The 21,071-nt window shown below is 40.7% G+C and overlaps 1 protein-coding gene across 1 annotated transcript in view; it reads left to right on the plus strand.

Moving 5' to 3' along the window:
* The first annotated feature begins 220 nt into the window (after positions 1-220).
* The window catches only part of si:ch211-156l18.8 (probable G-protein coupled receptor 179), a 37,676-nt gene continuing 16,825 nt past the window's right edge, over positions 221-21,071 (plus strand). The window contains exons 1-4 of the mRNA XM_038304850.1: positions 221-1,677; positions 5,519-5,627; positions 17,401-17,497; positions 20,693-20,913. Coding sequence (XP_038160778.1) covers positions 791-1,677; positions 5,519-5,627; positions 17,401-17,497; positions 20,693-20,913 — 1,314 coding nt within the window. The 5' untranslated portion in view covers positions 221-790. The remainder of the gene's footprint in view (positions 1,678-5,518; positions 5,628-17,400; positions 17,498-20,692; positions 20,914-21,071) is intronic.

Consider the following 21,071-nt stretch of genomic DNA (forward strand, 5'->3'; position numbering starts at 1 on the left):
TTATGGATGCCCAAATGCAGCACAGCTTAGCCCAACACTCATCTCTGACCGAGCGAATCATCCTCTCCTCTCTGATGCCACATACACAACAGATGGACCACTCTCATCACCTTTCAGCACTGGTAGGCAGCCCCATTAATATGGAGGAGGGGTGAGAGAGAGCAGAGGGGGAGGGGGTAAATGAGAATTTCAAGTTTTTGTCAGATGAGATGGAAGCTCTTCAACGCATCAGTTGAGCAGGAGTCAGAAGAAGAATAGAGGACTGGAGAAAACTAAAGGAGGTCTGCTTTTTCTTCCCATCTCTTCAGATCAACATGTTGTTTTCATCTTTGCCAAGTTCCTCCCAGCATCAGGAACCGCTCTCTGCCCGTGAGCCATCTTCATTTATGTCATCCTCCTTACAGGACCAACAGCGTTTGATTTTTCTCCAACAACTATGAAACAAAAAAAAGCGAAGGCTGTAGACGCCAGGTGGATGATTAAGAAACGTGCCTGTTCCTCCCCTCATCTCTAACCTATTTTTATTCTCACAACTACTGGCTTAAACTATCCTTTCAGAGATGATGTATGAAACCTTCAGGTGCGTCTGTGGGATGTTGTTTATTTCTGTTGTTGCATTAAGTGGGAGCATCAGAGTTTAACACTGTGAAGGTGTATCCCCAAAGACACCGTTAGGTGAGACAAACTCTTAACCCACATGTCCTTTTTATTTTACTGAAAGGAATTTGAAAGAGATCACAGTTGTTGAAGCCCAGTTTCTGTTTCTTTTCTTCTCATTGAGTGACTCAGAATGAATATCTGGCTTCTTCTTTTGTTTACACCCCTCCTAAGATCACAGGTGAATCCAAAGTTCTTAGAGTTAAATGGCGAGATGCCCAACAGCACTGATTTATCAGCAAACACTACAGGAGGCTCTGAAGCTTTCCCCTCAGAGCTGCCTGAGTTTGGAGAGATACCTTCAGAGGCTCCCACAGAGGATGACTGGTCACCAGCAGAGACTTTTTTATACACTGGAGACCCGTCCACCATGAGCATGGCTCGTTGCTCTCGGGCCTATAGCGTTAAGGGACAGACTGGATCTCTGCCAAGTAACTTCCACATTCCCCTTGGTCCAGCTCTGGATGCCCTGGCTAATACTGCCAACTTTCTCAATATGGTGTTCCAGGCCAGTGACCTTAGAGAGAGTACCGTGGATGAAGACATGGAGTGGTACCATGCTCTAGTTCGCTCCCTTTTGGAAGCAGATTTCCTTATTCAGCGGGCTCTGCTCACCTTTGATGCTGACCCTACTGCCCAAGTGCCACAGCTGGTTCTTTGTGCAACCCGCAACCCAACTGGTAAACAGCAGGGCATCCTCCTTCAGGACTTATCCAAGGCCTGGGACAGCCTCCACCCTCCAGCTCCTGCCCCTGATGACAGCTGGTTTAGAAAATTGAAATTTCCGGAGTTCGGCCAGCCATCTGTAGTCCTGTCCAAGCGGGTGCTCCTCAATGACCTCAGCACCTTAGATACACCAAAGTGGGGACAGGGTGACAGCTATGTGACTAACCGTGCTGGGGTACAGTATGCCAGCTCTCCGTTTCTGGATTGTAAGGATGGATATTTCAAGCCTGGTTGGGTGCTCACCCTGTCGGCCTCCTTCTATGGCCTCAAGCCAGACCTGACACCAGAATTCAGGTCAGTACCTCCTCATCCTCTGGATCAGCGGTGGGCAATTCCAGTTCCTTAGGGCCGGTATCCTACAACTTTTAGATGTGCCTTTGGTTCAACACACCTGAGTGTATTGAACCAAATGTACACTCTATCCAGAGCTGGAGGAACTGACTGCACACTCAGGAGATAACTCAGCCATTTGAGTCAGGTGTGTTGGACCAAGCATGGATCTAAAGATGCAGGATACTGCCTCCTGGCAACAAGAATTTCCCACCCCTGCTCTACATAAAACATGCTAAATAAAGACCATCTAAAAAGTCTACACACCTCTAGTCAAATGGACATTCTATTTGATAAAAAAAAAAGAAAAGGAAATAGAAGACCATGAATTTCAGTACAAAAAACTTTCTTTTAAATTATGTAGCCATTTATTGAAGATACACTTGTTCAATTCCTCATAGCAAACAATTTTATGGCAGTGACTCTGAAGATGACCTAATGATCTTCACGACAAAGAATGTCCTGGGGAACAAAAAGTCCAGTATTTTTGTAAAATTGTTGTCGTCAATGGGCAGAATAAAGCAGGCAGATTGGTTTAAGATGATAGAAAGCCAGCAACAGGTGAACAGATTCTGCCCAATTCTAAAATATCTCCCCTTCTTTCATCGGTTTTGTCGAAACTGTTGTATACTTAACCATTAGTTCTAGTAATGAGTCAACTCTGTCAAACCTGATGATGTCCATCCCTTTATGACCACAGTTTATCCGTCTTCCTCTGCCTCTGCTGAGCTTAAAACTGGTTTCTTGAGAATGTCAAAGAGTTTACTTTACTCCGATAGACTGCACAGTCACCTGATATCAAATAGAGCACCTTTCAGGATGTTAAGGGGAGATTACCATAACTGAAGGACAGCTGATAAATTTGCTTCAACTGTTTGATGATTTTATGCAGTATAAATCCAAGTCTGTGAGAAATGTTTCTAACATCTTGTTAAGTCTCTGCCACGAAACAAATGAAGGCCAATATGGAAGCAAAAGGAGTCAAGCATAATAGCAAACCTGTTAGGATGAAACATAATTAATCTGTTAAAACTCTATGAATGTATTATAGAATAATGAACCCAAACCTGGTGCAATAGGCATTATGAAGCATTTGGGCTGACTTATTTCAGTTAGAGAAAATTATAATAAGTCCAAAATATTCATCTGTTCTGACTCAAAAACCTTCATCTGTAGAGCAATACCGGCATCAAAGTGACGCCAGGCATGAATCCAAGTTAATAAAAGGACTAAATTGTAGGAAAATGAATATACCCCAGAGGAAAATTTTGATCTAAAATAAACTGTCTAGGTTTAACTATATGGGACCATTTGCAGTGTTGGGCAAGCTACTTGTCCAGTGTAGTGAGCTAAGCTATCAGTTACTCAACAATAAATTAAGCTTCACTACATCAAAGCTACCACCTAAAGAATTATAGCAAGCTAAGTTACACTAATGTGTTAAAAGTAGCTTAACTACATCAGAAGCTACTTAATGTTGTACCAACCTAATGTCAATTCAAAATGAGTCTGATGCACTGGTTAAAACATTTATTAAAGATCAGCCAATGACATAACACAGTGTAAACATTGCTTTATGATCAGCATATTAAAATAAAAACTGAAGTAATTACTAGTAGACAAACTAGTAAATAATCTGTTATTAGAACCAAATTATAGGTACTGTGTAGTGTTCTACACATGGAGACACGGCTATGAGTTTGCATTCAATGGACATCTCTAGGGAAAACAAAACCCTACAAAAGGCATCTGATTTCTTTAGGGTCTCCCTTAGAGAAAACTTCTCCAGACCTCAATTAAACAGTCGATTCAAGTAACAAATTAAACTGTTTACAAAAGAAGGTGAAAAAATAAAGAAGCTAATTAAGAGATACATATATTTATGTCTCACCATATAGTTAAATTTCTACCTACATATTTATTCATTGTATTTTTGGGGGGTAATTAATTGAATGTTTTATTTATTGAGCATTTATTTATTTATGTATTTATGTATTTATTTTATATATGGGAGAGCTGTTCCTCCATAAATAAAAAAATCTTATCTGTGCAAAGCCTAAAAACAGATTTATGTAAACATCCTGTCAGGTAAACTAGGCCATGAAAATACAATATGGAAGTTTCACTACTGCTCTCTAATTAGAGTATCTTAGTGGCACATAAGGGAGAATTATCCTGCCAAAATGCAAGAGCACATAATTTCAATTTGAGAAAAGAATTTCATCTTCTTGCACTCAAAACTTATAATGCTCACACTCAAAACATGCGCTCTCTCTCAAATATTTTCTCTTCTCTCTCAAATCTTTGTTTCTTCTCTCAGATTTAATGCTTCTTGCACAGATATTTTCTCCTCTCGCTTGCCTCCTTCTCTTCACGCACAAAAACTGCACTCTGCTCGAGTCTCAGATACGCTCGCAAACCCATAGGCTCTGCTTGCGGATTTTTTTTGCTCTCTCTCGGATTGCAGTTGGATTGCTACCATGCCACTTATAAGAGCGTCAGCTGAAACTGCTATTTACAGTAGTTTTGTGGCTGATTGTTGTTTCAAAATAGAAAACCTGGTTTCATTTCTTAGTTATGCCCTGGATTTTGTAGCGTTTGTGGATGCTACGTCGCTACTTGATCAAAGAAATAACGTTGCTACAGAAAAGTTACTTGATAAATAAAGCAGCAACTCGACGGTCAAGCTACTGGAACATGTAGTTAAACTAATAGCTTCGCTACATGTAGCGGCGCTACTACCCATCACTGACCATTTGTCAAGGTTGGGTTTGGTTTGGAGGACCCAAATGCAGAAGCACAGAGTCTGAGGAGATTTCTAGGAGTTTTAATGGGGCAAAAACAGTAAACAAAGACAGGAATCCAAAAATCCAACTAATAATGAAAAGCAAACCAGAACTAAGGAGACATCTGGGGAAACCAAACACGAGGAGCCACGGAGGGACGAGGTAGGAGGACAACATCATGAGAGGACAGCAAAGACAAGGAACCAACAAAGAGTGACAGCAGAGGGAGAGCATATATAGACAAAGGGAAGGCTAACGAGCTGACAAGGAGCAGGTGTGAGAGGAGACAACGAGGGAGCCAAGGGGAAAGGAACACACACAAACACACAAGGGCAACAGAAAAACGTGAGAACTAACATAAATCTAGAAATTACAACAAAGGAATAAACCAATAAAACTAGGAAACATAGAGCAAAGTAAAGCACAATAGAAAGAAGACCATGAAACCATTGACACCAGATATCTACACAATCTGAGTGAGTTAGAGTGGGCAGATATGGCCAAGTCGAGAGAATGGGATACTAGCTGTAAAAATGACAGAATGTAGTGGTTGAATCAAAAGATACTGCAATAAGGTGTTGGTTACAGATAGGCTGAAACTAGGTTGGTGCAGCTTTTTCTTTTTTTATTTCCCCAAATTTCTTTTAGTTTTCAGTTGAAATTTAGGATTAAAGTACAGAAATGTTTTAAAATGATCTATCTTGGTCTCTGTTTTTTTTCCACTACAAAAATGAGCAAGCAGGTTAATTTTACAATAAGCACGACACTCTAACACCAAGCAGCAATATTTGTGGCATTTTAATTTATTGTTCTTTTATGGGAGTTTAGAAAATTAAAAGTCAAAAGAAAAGTTTTAATTGGCATGGATCGCAGAATTTAAGTATAATCTTAATATAAAAAGGAATTCTCTCAATTACCAAATTTTGGAAAAACATCCAGAATGGAAAGCAGATGATAAAGACTGAATTTTATGTTTAATGTGATTGACCAATATTAATTTTGTCTTTCTGTTATTTTAGAGGTGTTATTCGTGTGGATGTGAACATTCAGGACATCGACTTGGATCAGTGTGCAACAGGTGACAGCTGGTTTGCTGATACTCACCAGTGCAATCGCACCAGCATGGAGGTAAACAAAGAACAGACCTGGAAAATATATCCCAGCAGGACAGTTGCTTTGAGTATTTGATTAATTGAGAATTAACCCACCCAGGTTGTTTAATTCATAACCAAAACATAATGAATGAAAGATTTTGACAAGAAACAATGTTAGCTATTAAAGGAATAGTACACCCAAAACATGATTAGCCTTCATTTTCTACTCACCCCCATGCTGAACAACACTCTGGAGTACTTTTTTGATATCTCAAATGCATCTGGAGATCTGGGAGGCTTCTTGCTGTCTGCTGACATTCAAATAATGGAGGTCTATGGTGCCCGAGGCAGAAAGGTCCATAAAAGTCCACAAAAAACGTGTCAATATTCCTCCATACTGCTCGTCCAATGTATTCCAAGTGTCCTGAGTGGGTAGCGTCCAGAATTTACTCGAAACTGTCAGGGTTTGGTTGTGGTTTGGAGGACCCAAATGCAGAGGCAGACAGGCTGAGGAGATTTCTGGGTGATTTAATTGGGCAAAACAGCAACAAAGGCAGGAATGCAAAAAATCCAACTAATAATCAAAAGCAAACCAGAACAATGGAGACATCTGGGGAATACCAAACACGAGGAGCCAGGGAGAGACGAGGAATGTGGACAACAGCATGGGAGGACAGCAAAGACAAGGAACCAACAAAGAGTGAGAGCAGAGGGAGAGCATATATAGGAGAGAGAGACAAAGGGAGGGCTAACGAGCAGAGAAGGAACAGGTGTGAGAGGAGACAACGAGGGAGCCAAGGGGAAAGGAACATACACACACAAGAGGGCAAAAGAGGACAACAGAAAAACTTGAGAACTAATATAAATCTAGAAATACAACAAAACTGGAATTAGGCTAATAAATCTAGAAAACAAGGAGCAACGAAGAGAACAGCAGAACCACGACCATGACAGTACCCCCCACTTAAGGGCGGATCCCAGACGCCCAAAATGTCCAGAAACAAAAAATAACCCCCCCTGGGTGGGCGGAGGGGGGGTAATTGACTGCGGCACAGGAACAGCCTCAGAGGGGGCCGCCGACTGCTGCACTGGAACAGCCTCAGAGGGAGCCTGGAGCGCCCGCTGAGGGGCTGTGGAGGCTTGGAGCGCCCGCTGAGGGGCCATGGAGGCTTGGAGCGCCCGCTGAGGGGCCGTGGAGGCTTGGAGCGCCTGCTGAGGGGCCGTGGAGGCTTGGAGCGCCCGCTGAGGGGCCGTGGAGGCTTGGAGCGCCTGCTTAGCTTTATTTCAGAGAGCATTTTAGTAGTCTGCTCAGGGAAATCAGGATGACTCTGAACGGGCTCAGGGGTCTCAGGCGCTAGGCTAAACGGCCCTCCAATGGGCTCAGGAGTCTCTGGTGCTAGGCTAAACGGCCTGATAACGGGCTCAGGAGTCTCTGGTACTGGGGAAACCCCCCCACTAATGGGCTTTGGAGCTAGGGGATCTGGCCCTCTACTGGGCACTGGAGCTAGGGAATCTGGCCCTCTACTGGGCACTGGAGCTAGGGAATCTGGCCCTCTACTGGGCACTGGAGCTAGGGAATCTGGCCCTCTACTGGGCACTGGAGCTAGGGAATCTGGCCCTCTAATGGGCACTGGAGCTAGGGAATCTGGCCCTCTACTGGGCAGTGGAGCTAGGGAATCTGGCCCTCTACTGGGCAGTGGAGCTAGGGAATCTGGCCCTCTACTAGGCACTGGAGCTAGGGAATCTGGCCCTCTACTGGGCAGTGGAGCTAGGGAATCTGGCCCTCTACTGGGCAGTGGAGCTAGGGAATCTGGCCCTCTACTAGGCACTGGAGCTAGGTAAACCGGCCCGCTAAAGGGCTCTGGAGCTAGGTAAACCGGCCCGCTAAAGGGCTCTGGAGCTAGGTAAACCGGCCCGCTAAAGGGCTCTGGAGCTAGGTAAACCGGCCTGCTAAAGGGCTCTGGAGCTAAGGACACTGGCCCGCTGAAGGGCTTGGGATGTGCTGGCTGACAGGGAACTGATGGAGGTGGAAGGAAAGGGAATAGATCCTCCCTTTGCCCATAAAAGTAGTCCCATAACTCTGACTCCTCAATATGTGGTGCTCTGACTGCAGTGGGTGTAATCATGGTGACTGACTTTAAACCTCTAACTCGAGGAGCTAACTGCTGATCATGGAGGTGACGGCCAAGGCCATAGGGGAAACTGACCTGAAGAAGAGTGGGATTGAAGCAGGCGTCAGGCTGACCCGCCGGAGAGGGAGTGGAGGCGTCAGGCTGACCCGCCGGAGAGGGAGTGGAGGCGTCAGGCTGACCCGCCGGAGAGGGAGTGGAGGCGTCAGGCTGACCCGCCGGAGAGGGAGTGGAGGCGTCAGGCTGACCCGCCGGAGAGGGAGTGGAGGCGTCAGGCTGACCCGCCGGAGAGGGAGTGGAGGCGTCAGGCTGACCCGCCGGAGAGGGAGTGGAGGCGTCAGGCTGACCCGCCGGAGAGGGAGTGGAGGCGCCAGGCTGACCCGCCGGAGAGGGAGTGGAGGCGTCAGGCTGACCCGCCGGAGAGGGAGTGGATTTCCTCCCCCGGCGGCGCTTACGCCTGGAGGAGGCAGACGGCATGGGGGGACCAACAGCTGGTGAAGATGGAGGAACCGGACTGGAGGCGATTGAGAGCAGAGTTGGAAGGAGGTGAAGTGATGGTTTGGGTGGTGGGGGTCTGTTGAAGAGTTGGGCGCTGGCTGATTGGTGGTTCCACTCCAACTCTTCAAACAGTTCAGACAGCACTGGGGCAGAAATGATTTTGGAGTTTGTGAGGAGAATTTGCCTTAGTTGGCCAGCTGCACTCACCCTCTCCTCAGGCGGGCTGAGACCGGCAATAGTGTCCAGAGCCTTTCCCAGCTTCAGAAAAAAATCCCTCAGGGTGTCCAGACTGGGCTCTGCTGGGTCCATTGTGGTTGGTTCCTATTGTCAGGGTTTGGTTGTGGTTTGGAGGACCCAAATGCAGAGGCAGACAGGCTGAGGAGATTTCTGGGTGATTTAATTGGGCAAAACAGCAACAAAGGCAGGAATGCAAAAATCCAACTAATAATCAAAAGCAAACCAGAACAATGGAGACATCTGGGGAATACCAAACACGAGGAGCCAGGGAGAGACGAGGAATGTGGACAACAGCATGGGAGGACAGCAAAGACAAGGAACCAACAAAGAGTGAGAGCAGAGGGAGAGCATATATAGGAGACAGAGACAAAGGGAGGGCTAACGAGCAGACAAGGAACAGGTGTGAGAGGAGACAACGAGGGAGCCAAGGGGAAAGGAACATACACACACAAGAGGGCAAAAGAGGACAACAGAAAAACTTGAGAACTAATAAAAATCTAGAAATACAACAAAACTGGAATTAGGCTAATAAATCTAGAAAACAAGGAGCAACGAAAAGAACAGCAGAACCACGACCATGACAGAAACGAAGTCATTTAGAATGTTTTTAGAGCATAAACAGTAGTGTATAGGATTTCCTGAAAGCGCGCGCCTGCGCGTTCACGACGCTACGGAAGCCGGCAGACCAAACCAGATGAAAGTGCGCATTCAGCGTCTGCTCTGCCAATAATACAAGCGTAGAAGAAGAAATGTGGTGTTTACCTGTGCAAAGAAAGAAACAACAAAAGAAAAATGTCTGAGGACTTCAGTGTTGAGGAAGAGCATGAGTTCTTTGCTGAGCTGAATGCGCACTTTCATCTGGTTTGGTCTGCCGCGGTTTCCGTAGACTCGTGAACGCGCTTTTAGGAAATACTATACACTACTGTTTATGCTCTAAAAACATTCTAAATGACTTCGTTTCGAGTAAATTCTGGATGCTACCCACTCAGGACACTTGGAATACATTGGACGAGCAGTATGGAGGAATATTGACACGTTTTTTGTGGAATTTTATGGACCTTTCTGTCTCGGGCACAATAGACCTCCATTATTTGAATACCAGCAGACAGCAAGAAGCCTCCCAGATCTCCAGATGCATTTGAGATATCAAAAAAGTACTCCAGAGTGTTGTTCAGCATGGGGGTGAGTAGAAAATGAAGGCTAATCATGTTTTGGGTGTACTATTCCTTTAAGAACTTTTATTCAGCTAAATTTCCTATTAGAAGCAAAATCCAGAATCTTTATTCTCATTATCAAACCGTAACGAATGGTGCTTAAGCTACCTGTCTAGAAGGCACACATTAAATGCAGAAAACAATTAAAACACTGATTATTACAACATTTGTAACAATATAAAACACCTCGAAAACAATTATATACACAGAAATATGGACTATAGTGTATGTAAAGTTAAGCTAGTACCAGTACCGATTTGAGAAGTTGGTAAATGGTCTACCTGATCATCGGCAGAGGTGTTTGTATGGATGTGTTTAATGTGAGGTCTTCAACAGGGGTCCCGCAACCCCTAGGGGGTCCACAGAGGTTCTGCATGGGGGTCGTGAAAGTTTTGGTTGATTAGACATTTTTTTATATTCCACCTGCAATTTTTTCCACTAATTGAAATGTCTTTAAATCCACATTAACATGAATTTAACACACTGCAGTAAACAGATAAATGGAGGCAGAAGATGTCTTTCAGTCATCAGTGCTCACATTCAGCGACACTCAGGAGCTCTTTCAAGCTGGGTACTGTTTCATTCACAACACCTGTCCCATCAACCAGGAATCAGAAATACTTTAATAATCCCAGAGAGAAATGACTTTGGTTACATTACTCCATCTGTAATAGAGTGACTATAGGACCAGTTAGATATAACACAATTTCATGCTATATATATAATTAGGGGGTCCCTGCTTCATCTCGCCATCAGTTTGAGGGTCCTTGGCCTGGAAAAGTTTGAAGACCTAAGATTAATGGATATATGGATGGGTGCACTGGTGCTCTCTGTGAGTGAGAATCATTTTTTTCTGGTTTCACAGACATAGTGACAGAGTTTCAGGGAAGTGAGGACATTTTCCTGTTTCTTACTTTCAGTAATGGCTAAGGTTTGGGAATAGGAATACGATGGAGATTAGGTCTAGGATAGGGTTTGGTATGTAATGTTGATGGTTAGGCCATCAAAACCTTTCAAAAATGAAAGGTTTCGCTGCCTTTCATGGAAAATTAATGTGGCTCAAAATTGAAAATACTTAATCGATCCTGAGGATCGATTAAGTATTTTCAATTTTCAGAAATTAAATGTTGTAACTCTAGCAAGTTAATTTTTATGTTAATTGCTGGAGGCAGGAGTCCTCTGTAGTGGTATGTCTTACAGCGCTTCTGGAGTAACCTCTGACCAAAGAAACTCTGTTGTTTAACTAATGATCATAGTTTCTCTAAAGTCTTTCAGTTTTGTATAGAGTTCTTTGTTAAATCATCTCTAGAGGTTCTATTGGAATTCTTAGAATAGAGCTGACCTTCCTTATCAGCTTGTGGAGCTGCTTTCTAGAAGCTTTCAAGAAGACGTTTCGCTTCTCATCCAAGAGGCTTCTTTAGTTCTAAATGATGTTGGACTCCTTCATTTTCTCTGATCCCCTCCCTGATCTGACCGTTGATGACATGTTTAGCCGCATGTCGTCATTCAATCGCTGGATGTCTAGGTGCTGTCCCAAAAATGATGTGGGCTTCATTGATAATTGGCAATCTTACTCAGGAAAAGCTGGTCTGATTCGTAAGGATGGCATCCATCCTACTTTGGATGGTGCAGCCCTTCTTTGTGGGAATCTGACTAAATTAATTAGTCCTCCAAAACCCTGACAGTCCAGGGTGCAGATCAGGAAGGATAGACGTAGTTTAACAAACTTCTCCGCAGCTTTTCTACTGTTACCCTCCAATCATCCCATTCAGACAGTGTCTTGCCCACGACCAAATCAAATAAATTATAAAAGAATGATAAAGGAGGTAATCGTGATAATCTAATAAAATTTAAATGACTAAAACTGAGAAAAAGGCAGAACTATTAAATATGGTTTATTTAACATTTAACTCTTTCTTCAAAAGTCTGTTACTTAATTATTTGATTTGTGATAATCACACTGATTGATGTTGCCTTACAGAAACTTGGCTGCAGCAAGAGGATTATGTGAGCATAAATGAGGCACCTCCTTCTAGTTATTTTAAATTATTACATACCCAGAAATTCTGGGCAAAGAAGAGGAGTAGCAACAATATTTCAGTTTGACTGATTAGTCCAAACCAGTTAATAGTTGCAATTTTATTAAACCTTTAACCCTCAGTATCTGTCGTCCAAATTGCAAAGCAACAAAACCTCTTCTGCTTGTAACTTTTTATCGTCCACCATGTCCTTACTCTCAGTTTGTTTTTTATCAGTTTTCAGAGTTCCTATCTGATTTAGTGTAAAATACTGACAAGTTAATTACAGTTAGTGATTTTAATGTCTATGCTGACACCGAAGGTGATATCCTAACTGTACCCTTTGATGCTATCTTAGACTTGGGATTACATTGATCTCAAATAATAAAGTAAAAACCCCCGGTGTTATTTTTGGTAAGGACCTGTCATTTAAATCTTATATCAAACATGTTTCTAGAATATCCTTCTTTAATCTCCAGAATCCTGCAAAAATCAGAAATATCTTGTCCAGAGGCAGCGCCCTACCATTGAGGACACAGAGGTCATCTCCTCTGTATCTTATTAATTCATTTATTGCATACATTATGATATAAAGTAAAAGAAATTGCAGTAAAGTAGGCTGGTGATCTTGAAGTGTTTTATATTTGAAGAGCCACAAGTAACACCACTCGTAAGTCATCGTCAACCTGCATTGTCGCTGTGGTAACCGCCACAAACAAGCTGCTGCCCAGGGACTCCGTCAGTCCCTGGAAGAGAAGCACATTGAGCTACTAATGCAGGTGGACAGCAATTTCAGTTATTGATGATGCTGAGAAAAACTACATTTAATGAGGAAGCATTTTAGTGCAGTGAGCTAAACACAGCAAGGGAACATCAGACCATAGTGGATTTATCTCTGTCGGTAAATGAAACCTTTATTCAGCATTGTTTTCTCAGAGTGGGATGGTGAACCTGTTTTATATTTCTGCCAAACACAGCAAGACGTCAGGGAGCAGATCGTCGGACAGGAAGCTGTGCACAGACACAAAATAGAACATCTGGTTCTTTTTCACAATAATAGCTTTCTGTGGTAACTTTCCTTTACTTCAAGATTCCCCATGGTCCCTCAACAAGCCTCAAAATGCTGCATTTATATCTACAATTGATGTGATGTTGTAGAATACTATATTTATGTTATATTCTTGGTGAATTCAGCATATTTATCTAGTTTATAGATGACTATATTCATACCTGTTAATAGCTAGTTTTACTATTTTACACCTTAACATTGGGCTGCTCTGGAAGCAGGGAAACTAATGTAGTTTCATATATTTTAATGTGTTGAAATGACAAACTAATTAAACCTGATGTTGTGAAATGCATATTGTTTTCATTTCTAGCAGTTTATTATTTACTGTGTTGATATGCGTCACCAAGGGAAAAACAGGATAAGGCCCAATCAAACAGAGCTCCTCTTTGGACCCAGCAGCAGGAGGAGCCGTAAGAAGATACTACGCCTGAACTGTTTTAAAAGTAGGACGTGTAAATGCTGATAATTGAAGCATTGTGTAAGATTATGATAGAAATATGTTATATTAGGCACCATCATCAACATGATATTGTATTAGGTCTAGGTGTCCATTTCAAGACTCAAGTAAATATGATGAAACTAATTTCAATTATACTGGAATATATTTTGTGACACATTTCTAGCCAGTTGTAGACTGAAGCTTCAAAAGAAAGATGACATGAAAATCAGTCTATACTGTCTGAAATGTCTGGCAGGAGAGACAGGAGACTAGGAATTCACAGCTGAGTCTTTCCAAAAGTCACAATGACTAGAAGTTCTGCCTCTTGACCTCAGTATTTTTGGGCCCTGCGTACGGCCCTGTCCAGGGGCGATGCTGAGAAACTAGTCCATGCATTTGTTACTTCAAGGCTGGACTATTGTAATTCTTTATCAGGAAGTCCACAAGCTGTAGTGCTGATGAAAATTAAAAAGAGAAATTATATTCTCCTATCTTAGCTTCTCTTCTTTGGTTTCCTGTTAAATCCAGAATTAGTCCTTCTCTTCAGATATACAGCCTTACATTGCTATCAGGAATCTGATAATTCCTTATGTTCATAACAGAGCATTTCACTCTCAAACTGCAGGTTCACAAGTGATTTATTATTTTAAAGAATTTCTAAAAGAATAGTAGGCCCTCTCAGTGACCTCGGTGTTGGACGAAGAAGTTTGCGCTGATGCACAAGACTAAGACTAAGAAAAGCAAAGACATTTAGCTGATACAGATTTTTTCTAATGATCTTAACTGACCCTGTAAAAGCAAAAGTTCAGTCTGGTTTCCAATCAGGCAGTGATTGAGAAATGAATTTGTTTCGTCTTCTACATGCATTTCTTACTATATCCGGTTTTAACTGCATATGCAGCATAAACAAGCCAAAGGCTGCAGGGTCACAGCTAATGTTGTTACTGCAAACCATCCTCTAAACAATAAAATGGCATTTGAGCCGGCATAAAACTGTAAAGCTTTGGTTACATCTACTTAAACAAACCAGAGAGGAAAAGATATGAGTTTAGATACGGCAAGAAGAGAATTAAGAACAGTTCCATGTATAATCCAATGCTACATTAGCGTTCAGCGAGAGCCATTAGGTCTTTAGCATTCAATAAAAAGGTTGTGAGTTTGAATTTTTGTGCAGTCAGTGTGTGTTTGTATGAGTGCATGTTTGTCTAGTTTTCAGAACAGGATTTTTCTCTCTAAAAAAAAGATAATACTTTCAGTGGAGGCATTATGTGTCCATTTAGCTTTTAGCTTAGATTAATAGAAAGCAAGTGTGTCTGTGTGCATGTGGGTTAGTGTCTGTGTCCTGACTGGCTACACTGACACCAGCTCCTGATGGCTTCACTGTGCAGAATAAATGTGCTGCTGTCTCATATCCTCATTTACTTCTGTTTAGATTTAGGTTTTTCTTTAATTATAGAGGGATCTTTTTTATGGCTGCAGTGTATTTTGTCCTGCTACCTTTCATTCAAATTTTTGATTATATCCCATTGAAGAGAAAAACAAACTGAGTTCCAGTTTGTTTTTTTTTATCTGTGCAGTTATTGATACCATCTAATGTTGATGCTAAAGCATTTTGAAAGAACAAACATTTCTAAAATAATTTTTCTAATTTTCTACTCTCTAAATGTTTAAGATTTTAACTAGTGATGATGAAGTTATGGGAAAAATTGAAAAACATAATAAAAAGACAGACTTCTGATGCCTAGAATAAGCCAGACTGAGTTGGTATTGGTTCTACAGTTGCTTCCTTCCCTCCTGTTTTCTTCCCTACTCCTGTGGTACTTCAATCATTATCAAAAGAAAAACACTTAACAGCAAGAATATTAAACACAAAGTATAAACCAGAATTAGCTTTATTTCGTAGATATTTTCAAAAATAATAACTTTAGTTACAGGTGTTAAAGGTGGGCTCTGTGTCTACACTTTGAAGCTTTCTGTCTCCGGTTCTTTTTCCTGAAAAGAGATCACTCGGGACAAACTCTTTAAATAACACTTCATAACTTATAAATATGTATTAAATAACCAGGAGACATGACAACAGATTCGGAGAGATCTTTTAATCTTCCCAGATTAGAGAAGTTTCTTTGGGTTGCAGAAGACAGCTGCATAACCCCTGGACTCACCTCCCAGGAAGTGGCCCCGAGAAACAGTTACAGAAGCCTTTTATACATCTACAGTCTGTCACATCTTCACATTTTACATCATAAATGTTAGCAGATGAGGAGACATCCATGGCTCCAGCCTTATCAAAATATTACACTTTGTTCTTAGCTGAAGGACGCTGCTCTCATTCCATTCAAAATCTTTGCCTCGTACAGAATGAAGGACAGAGGAACTGTCCTAATTAGATAAACTACTGGGGAAAACATCAGTTCTGACACACAATAGGCAGCTAATATTGGGGTGTAATAAACTCACACATAATTATTGATAATTATCCGAACGCAGGTTTGTTTGTTTTTTCAAAATAAAAGCCATTTTTAAGTACAGAGCTGTATCAAGTCCAAGTATTTTAAAACACTTCACACTACGTATATTCAAATGCTGATGGTGGTAGGCTATATTCTAGCCATGGATGGATGGATGGATGGATGGATGGATGGATGGATGGATGGATGGATGGATGGATGGATGGATGGATGGATGGATGGATGGATGGATGGATGGATGGATGGATGGAAGAAAAAGACTGATATATCTCATATATTCTCTTTTTCTTCCAAAAGTTCTTAAATTTGCTGATTCATTATATTCAGCTGCTCCCTGGAATCCCATAAAGTACATGTATTGCTGCTCCCCCATCAGCTATCAATTGTTGATGTATTCTTTAATTAATCAATAAATGTTTATTTTCTTTAAATCTCTACTTTCGTAACTTTTGTTATCTTTGTGTAATTTTTATCTTGTAAGCATAGGAAAGAGAAGCAAAATGAGCTTAAAGCCTAAAAAAACCTTTGTCAGCAGATCTCTACTGTGTATTTGTATTATTTGCTATTTTGCTGTGTTATTCCCACCTACTGTATGTCTACAATACCTTTTCATTTTATTAGACATTTTAAAAGTGACAATGACCAAACGATTTATTTTCTCTTATATAAATTTAACAAATAGAAATTATCTGGGTAATCATGGATGACCTAAACTAGGACAAATTCAATCTGATTTCATGTTGGTCAAATACAACAAATATTATTGTTTACTTTTTATATAGTGCACTTAAAAACCTGCACATAGGAAAAATATGTCCCTCATCTACTGTTAAATTTCATCTCTTGATATCAGATTAAGGGTTTCTTAGTTGCATCATTCTGTGATCATTTGTTTCTGGATTACTTCTCTTTTCTTTTAGGAGAATGAAATAAGCTTGAAACACACAAGACATCACCAAGACATTTGAAGGTTGAGAAAAACATTTGAGCAATAATGAGCAATGGGATAAACAGAGAAGATCTTATATTAGTCTGCACCTGATCTCCGTTATGCCTTGATTAATTTGAAGGAGAATTAAAGAGCTTAACGTGTTAATCTGAGACCTTTTTTGTAGCCTTTTATTTGAGAGCAAACTAAAAGGAATTTGCAAAAGGCCAGGACTTGTACCTGCCTCCATGTAAAAGGCAGACATTTTAACTGTTGCAACCCTACAGATATAACTGACATTCAAAGTGATTGTATCAATTTAAAACACATTTAAAATCGGAACAATCAGTCTAAATTTTCTCTTAGTTGAGGTCAGGAAAAGAGAAAGACATGAAAAAAATGTAGAGAAATCACAAAATCCAAAGTGTGAGATTATTTTCCTCAACAGATACATTTTAGAAGAATAAGAAAAATACTTTGTTCTTGATTGATGCTCATTGATATCTAGGGGATGTAAATGTGACATAAATGACAATTTTGCATTGAAATGGGGGGATTCTGCTGTATTTATTCAAATGTAAGCAAAAGAAATCTGAGTCAAATCTGGAAAATATGACGGGTATCAGTACAGACCCGTGAAGCATGGACTGATAAGCAGAATGAGGCATTCAGCTAAACTAAAGGTACTGGATTAGATTTCTCTATTTCTAAGAAAGCTAAAACATATATTCTGTTTCCTAAAAATTACAAAATATATCACAATCTGCAAAAATAAACAGAAGGAGTAAAACAGTGTCTCTCTTTCAGTGTGTGCCTGTTCCAGGCCGAGGCTTTCGACTGGGTCAGTACTGCTGCCGCTGTAAGGAGGGATACTACAACCCAGAAATCCCACCTGAGAATCCTGGTAGGTGAAGCAGCAAACTGACAGGCAATGCCAGTAATAGCAATGATGCCCCCGGGTTATTTTTTTTTTTCTTCTTCTTTTGTTCTTTTTTGTTTGAATGACTAATATTAATTCCCTGTGCATGCTGGGTTTCTCTCTGGGTACTCTGGTTTCCTACATTAGTCTAGAAAACATGACTGCTAGGTTTATTGATGTCTTTAAATTTCCTCTAGGTGTTAGAATCAGTTTGATTTTCCACCTTTGGAATGAGGACACGTTTAGAAAGTGGGGACACTTTTGCCAGTCCTCACAAGTTATTTTGGTTTAGAACTAAGGTTTAAATTGGGTTTAGTTTTGTCTTAGGCTGAGGTTTGCACTGGTAACTGTTTAGTTTAGGGCTGTTGCCAGGGTTAATGCATAGAAAGGGTTAAAAAAATGACTTTAAAAAATGGCAGTCAACACATGCTCCTCACTATAGAGGAGAATTTGATGGCGTGGTGATTTGTCTTTGAGTTTCCCTGCCATTAGACCAGACTGTACTGTTCCCCCATAGCCTGTATGGGATTGGTACCAACTCCATTCAGCGACCCTGATGGACAAGTCATAGAAGATGGATGGATGGTTGGATGAGGAATTCAGAAATGTTTCTTTTTTGGCCACAATTTTATTGTATTGATCATTAAATGACGAAATCTGATACTATTTTTTTCACTACTTAATTTCACAAAAAGAGTGAAACTAACAAACTCAGATTGAATTATCATTTTGACAGAAACTGTGATCTTTTAATCTGTTAATTAAAATCCTCAGAGATTCTCCAGCACAGGTTATGTAATTTTACGTGTTGACTTGCAGGCAGGTTCCCTCCTAACCTAAATTTCTAGCATCTGTATACAGAACCTTAAGCAGAAAACAACTTTCATGGCTGCAGGCATCCCAAGGATTTAGAATTAGGATTCCTGTATCTGCGTCCATATTATTACTTCCTTCAAGCTCCCCTCTTTGTTGTCATTTTTTTATCATGTTTTATCTGTGTAGCAGTTGTTCTTACACTCGCCAGCTGCCATTGTTGAGGACGCTCTGCACTGGTAGCTACACCTTTCTGCAGCACATACCTTAAAGGAGCCTAAGTAGTCTCTTTCTGGAAATCAAAACATCCAGAATCCTTCTTTAATGTCACCAAAAGTTATTTTGAAGTTCTGTTCTTGCTAAAACAATTTCCTGTTAATTGATCCAGGGATGATTGTTGCATTTCTCTTTGTCGTAACCATAGGCAATCACAGATGAATGATTATTCAAAGCAAGTTAGGCTAAAATAATTATTTTGTTTTTAAATCTGAAAAGATACACACATAGAGAAAATTGTTGGTACCGCTTATTTAATGAAGGGAAAAACCCTTCAGTGGTCACAGAAATAACCAGAATCTGACCAAAGTAATAACGGATAACAGCTGCAGTTGTCTCAGGTCTGAGGGGGACCTTTTCATGACAGCGGGTTTCAGCTCCTTCCAAAGATCCTCACTGTACTCTGCAGAGATTCAGACACCCTATACCAGATGAAGCAAAGCAGCCCCAGAGCATCACAGAGCCTCCTCCATGTCTCATCATAGGGACAGTGGTATTTTCTAGATATGTTTAGTTTTTCCATCTCTGAATGTAGAGCGGATGTGTCTTTGCAAAAAGTTAAATTTATGCCTTCTTTGTTTTTAGGAGACAAAAATTAAAGCTTTGTGTCTCCCATGAAGTCCACTTTGGCTCAAATAATGATAATAATAATGGTGGGATCTTTATCTGACGGTCCTTGAGCTTAAAGTTCATCTTTGATGTCTTTAGAAGTTTTTCAGGCACTTTTTTTACCATTGGTATCTTAGTCTCTTTCATTTGTCATCAAATTTTATCCTGTGGTCACGTCCAGGGAAGCTGGCTACAGTCCTAGTGATTTTAATTTCTGAAAATGTGAAGCTGTAGTCACACCAACACCAAGAGATGTTTTAAAACCTTTAACTTTAACATGCTTGTCTATTATTATCTTTCTAATGCCATTTTTTCATTTACCAAGAATTGTATTTATTATTACTTTTGTCAGATTCGAGTGATTCCTGTGACCATTTTTTTGTTGCTGTCAGGATTGGTGGGTACTTTTTGAGGATATAGATGCAGAGATGAAGAGACAGAGATGATTTTTTGCTAAATTTAATGAAGTAAAAATACAGAAGCCATAATCCTGAACTAATCGACAAGAAACTCAGGAACCAAAACTAGGAGACGCAGGGAATATACCCACGGAATTAAGAAATTAAGTAATGAAGAGAATCCAGCAAGCAGTAGCTGCAGAGGAGGAGGACATATGCTAAACAGAACAAAGAATAGAGTAATCAAATGACTTGGAGCAGGTGTGGAAAGAAGGAACTAGAAGGGAGCTAGGGGAAAGAAGACTGGCACAAGGGGGCAGCAGAGAGTAAACAAGAAATACATAAGAACTCAAATACAACCAGAAAAAACTAGAATAAAACAAAATGGAAATGAAACCAACGACCAAGAAAACATAGAATGACATAAACCAAACACAAAACTTAAACAGAACCAAAAAGTCCAGAAAGGGCAGAATATTGGCATTTGTTTTAGTTTTTCATTAAAAGGGGTTCCAGAAATTTTGTTCATGTATACTCTCATTTATTGCTGTTATTTCATTCCATTTTAAAATAAAGCCTTAACCTTGGCACAAACTGATTAAATGTAATTTTATTTGCCCTCTGGACAAACTCATTGTCAATAAAAGGTTATTTATTTCAAGGCTTTTCATTCATAATGTTACTAAGGCTTCTAGTGAATGTTCCCTTCACTGTGTGAGCTTCAGCTTTACCTTGGGAAGAATTACCTCCATTTTACATCACTTTAGTTGGGGTTTTTTTGTAAGCAATAACAGTTTATTAAAGAGTAGATGGATTTCAGATATCTGTGGTTAAAGATGATCCAAAGCAAAGGCTGATTATTGTTTTAATAAACTGAAAGCCCTAAATATGCTTATATAAGGCTTTGAGCAACATGATGGAAAGAATGTGTCTGTATGGCACCCTATGACTGATTTCTGATCATGTAAGGGACATGAAGCAGACATGTGATTTCTTTCACTCTGAGGTTTGCAGATGCCACTGCAGTCTGAGGCTGTCACATGGCTCAGTAGGTGGTGTACATTCATGTATCTGTGTTTTACAGATGGAGGACCTAAGAATGGCAGCGAAAGCAGCGCTACATGTTACCCGAACATGCCCATCTGTCTCCCATGCTGGCCAGGCTGTAAGCGCTGCCAGGACAGCACCCCCTGCTGGGTGCAAGAGGACAAGCTCCTCAGGGCCGCAGTGCTGGCCCTCCAGGGGGTCTTCATGTTCCTCGTCTTTGTCAGCATGCTGGTGTCCTATCAGCATCGTCAAAACCGGGTGAGTTAGATGATTCAGGATGAGTGAGAGTGCTGACCTTTTCCACCACTAAGTTCCCAAGAATTTCATCCAAACTAAAAAAAACTATGTAAAAGCAACAGACTTTTATGTGCTGATTTTATAAGCTTTTTTTAAGTACTATAACTTTAAAATAAAAA

The sequence above is a fragment of the Cyprinodon tularosa genome, unplaced genomic scaffold, assembly GCF_016077235.1.
Source record: "Cyprinodon tularosa strain WSP-4 unplaced genomic scaffold, ASM1607723v1 ctg544, whole genome shotgun sequence".
Classification (NCBI taxonomy): Eukaryota; Metazoa; Chordata; class Actinopteri; order Cyprinodontiformes; family Cyprinodontidae; genus Cyprinodon; species Cyprinodon tularosa.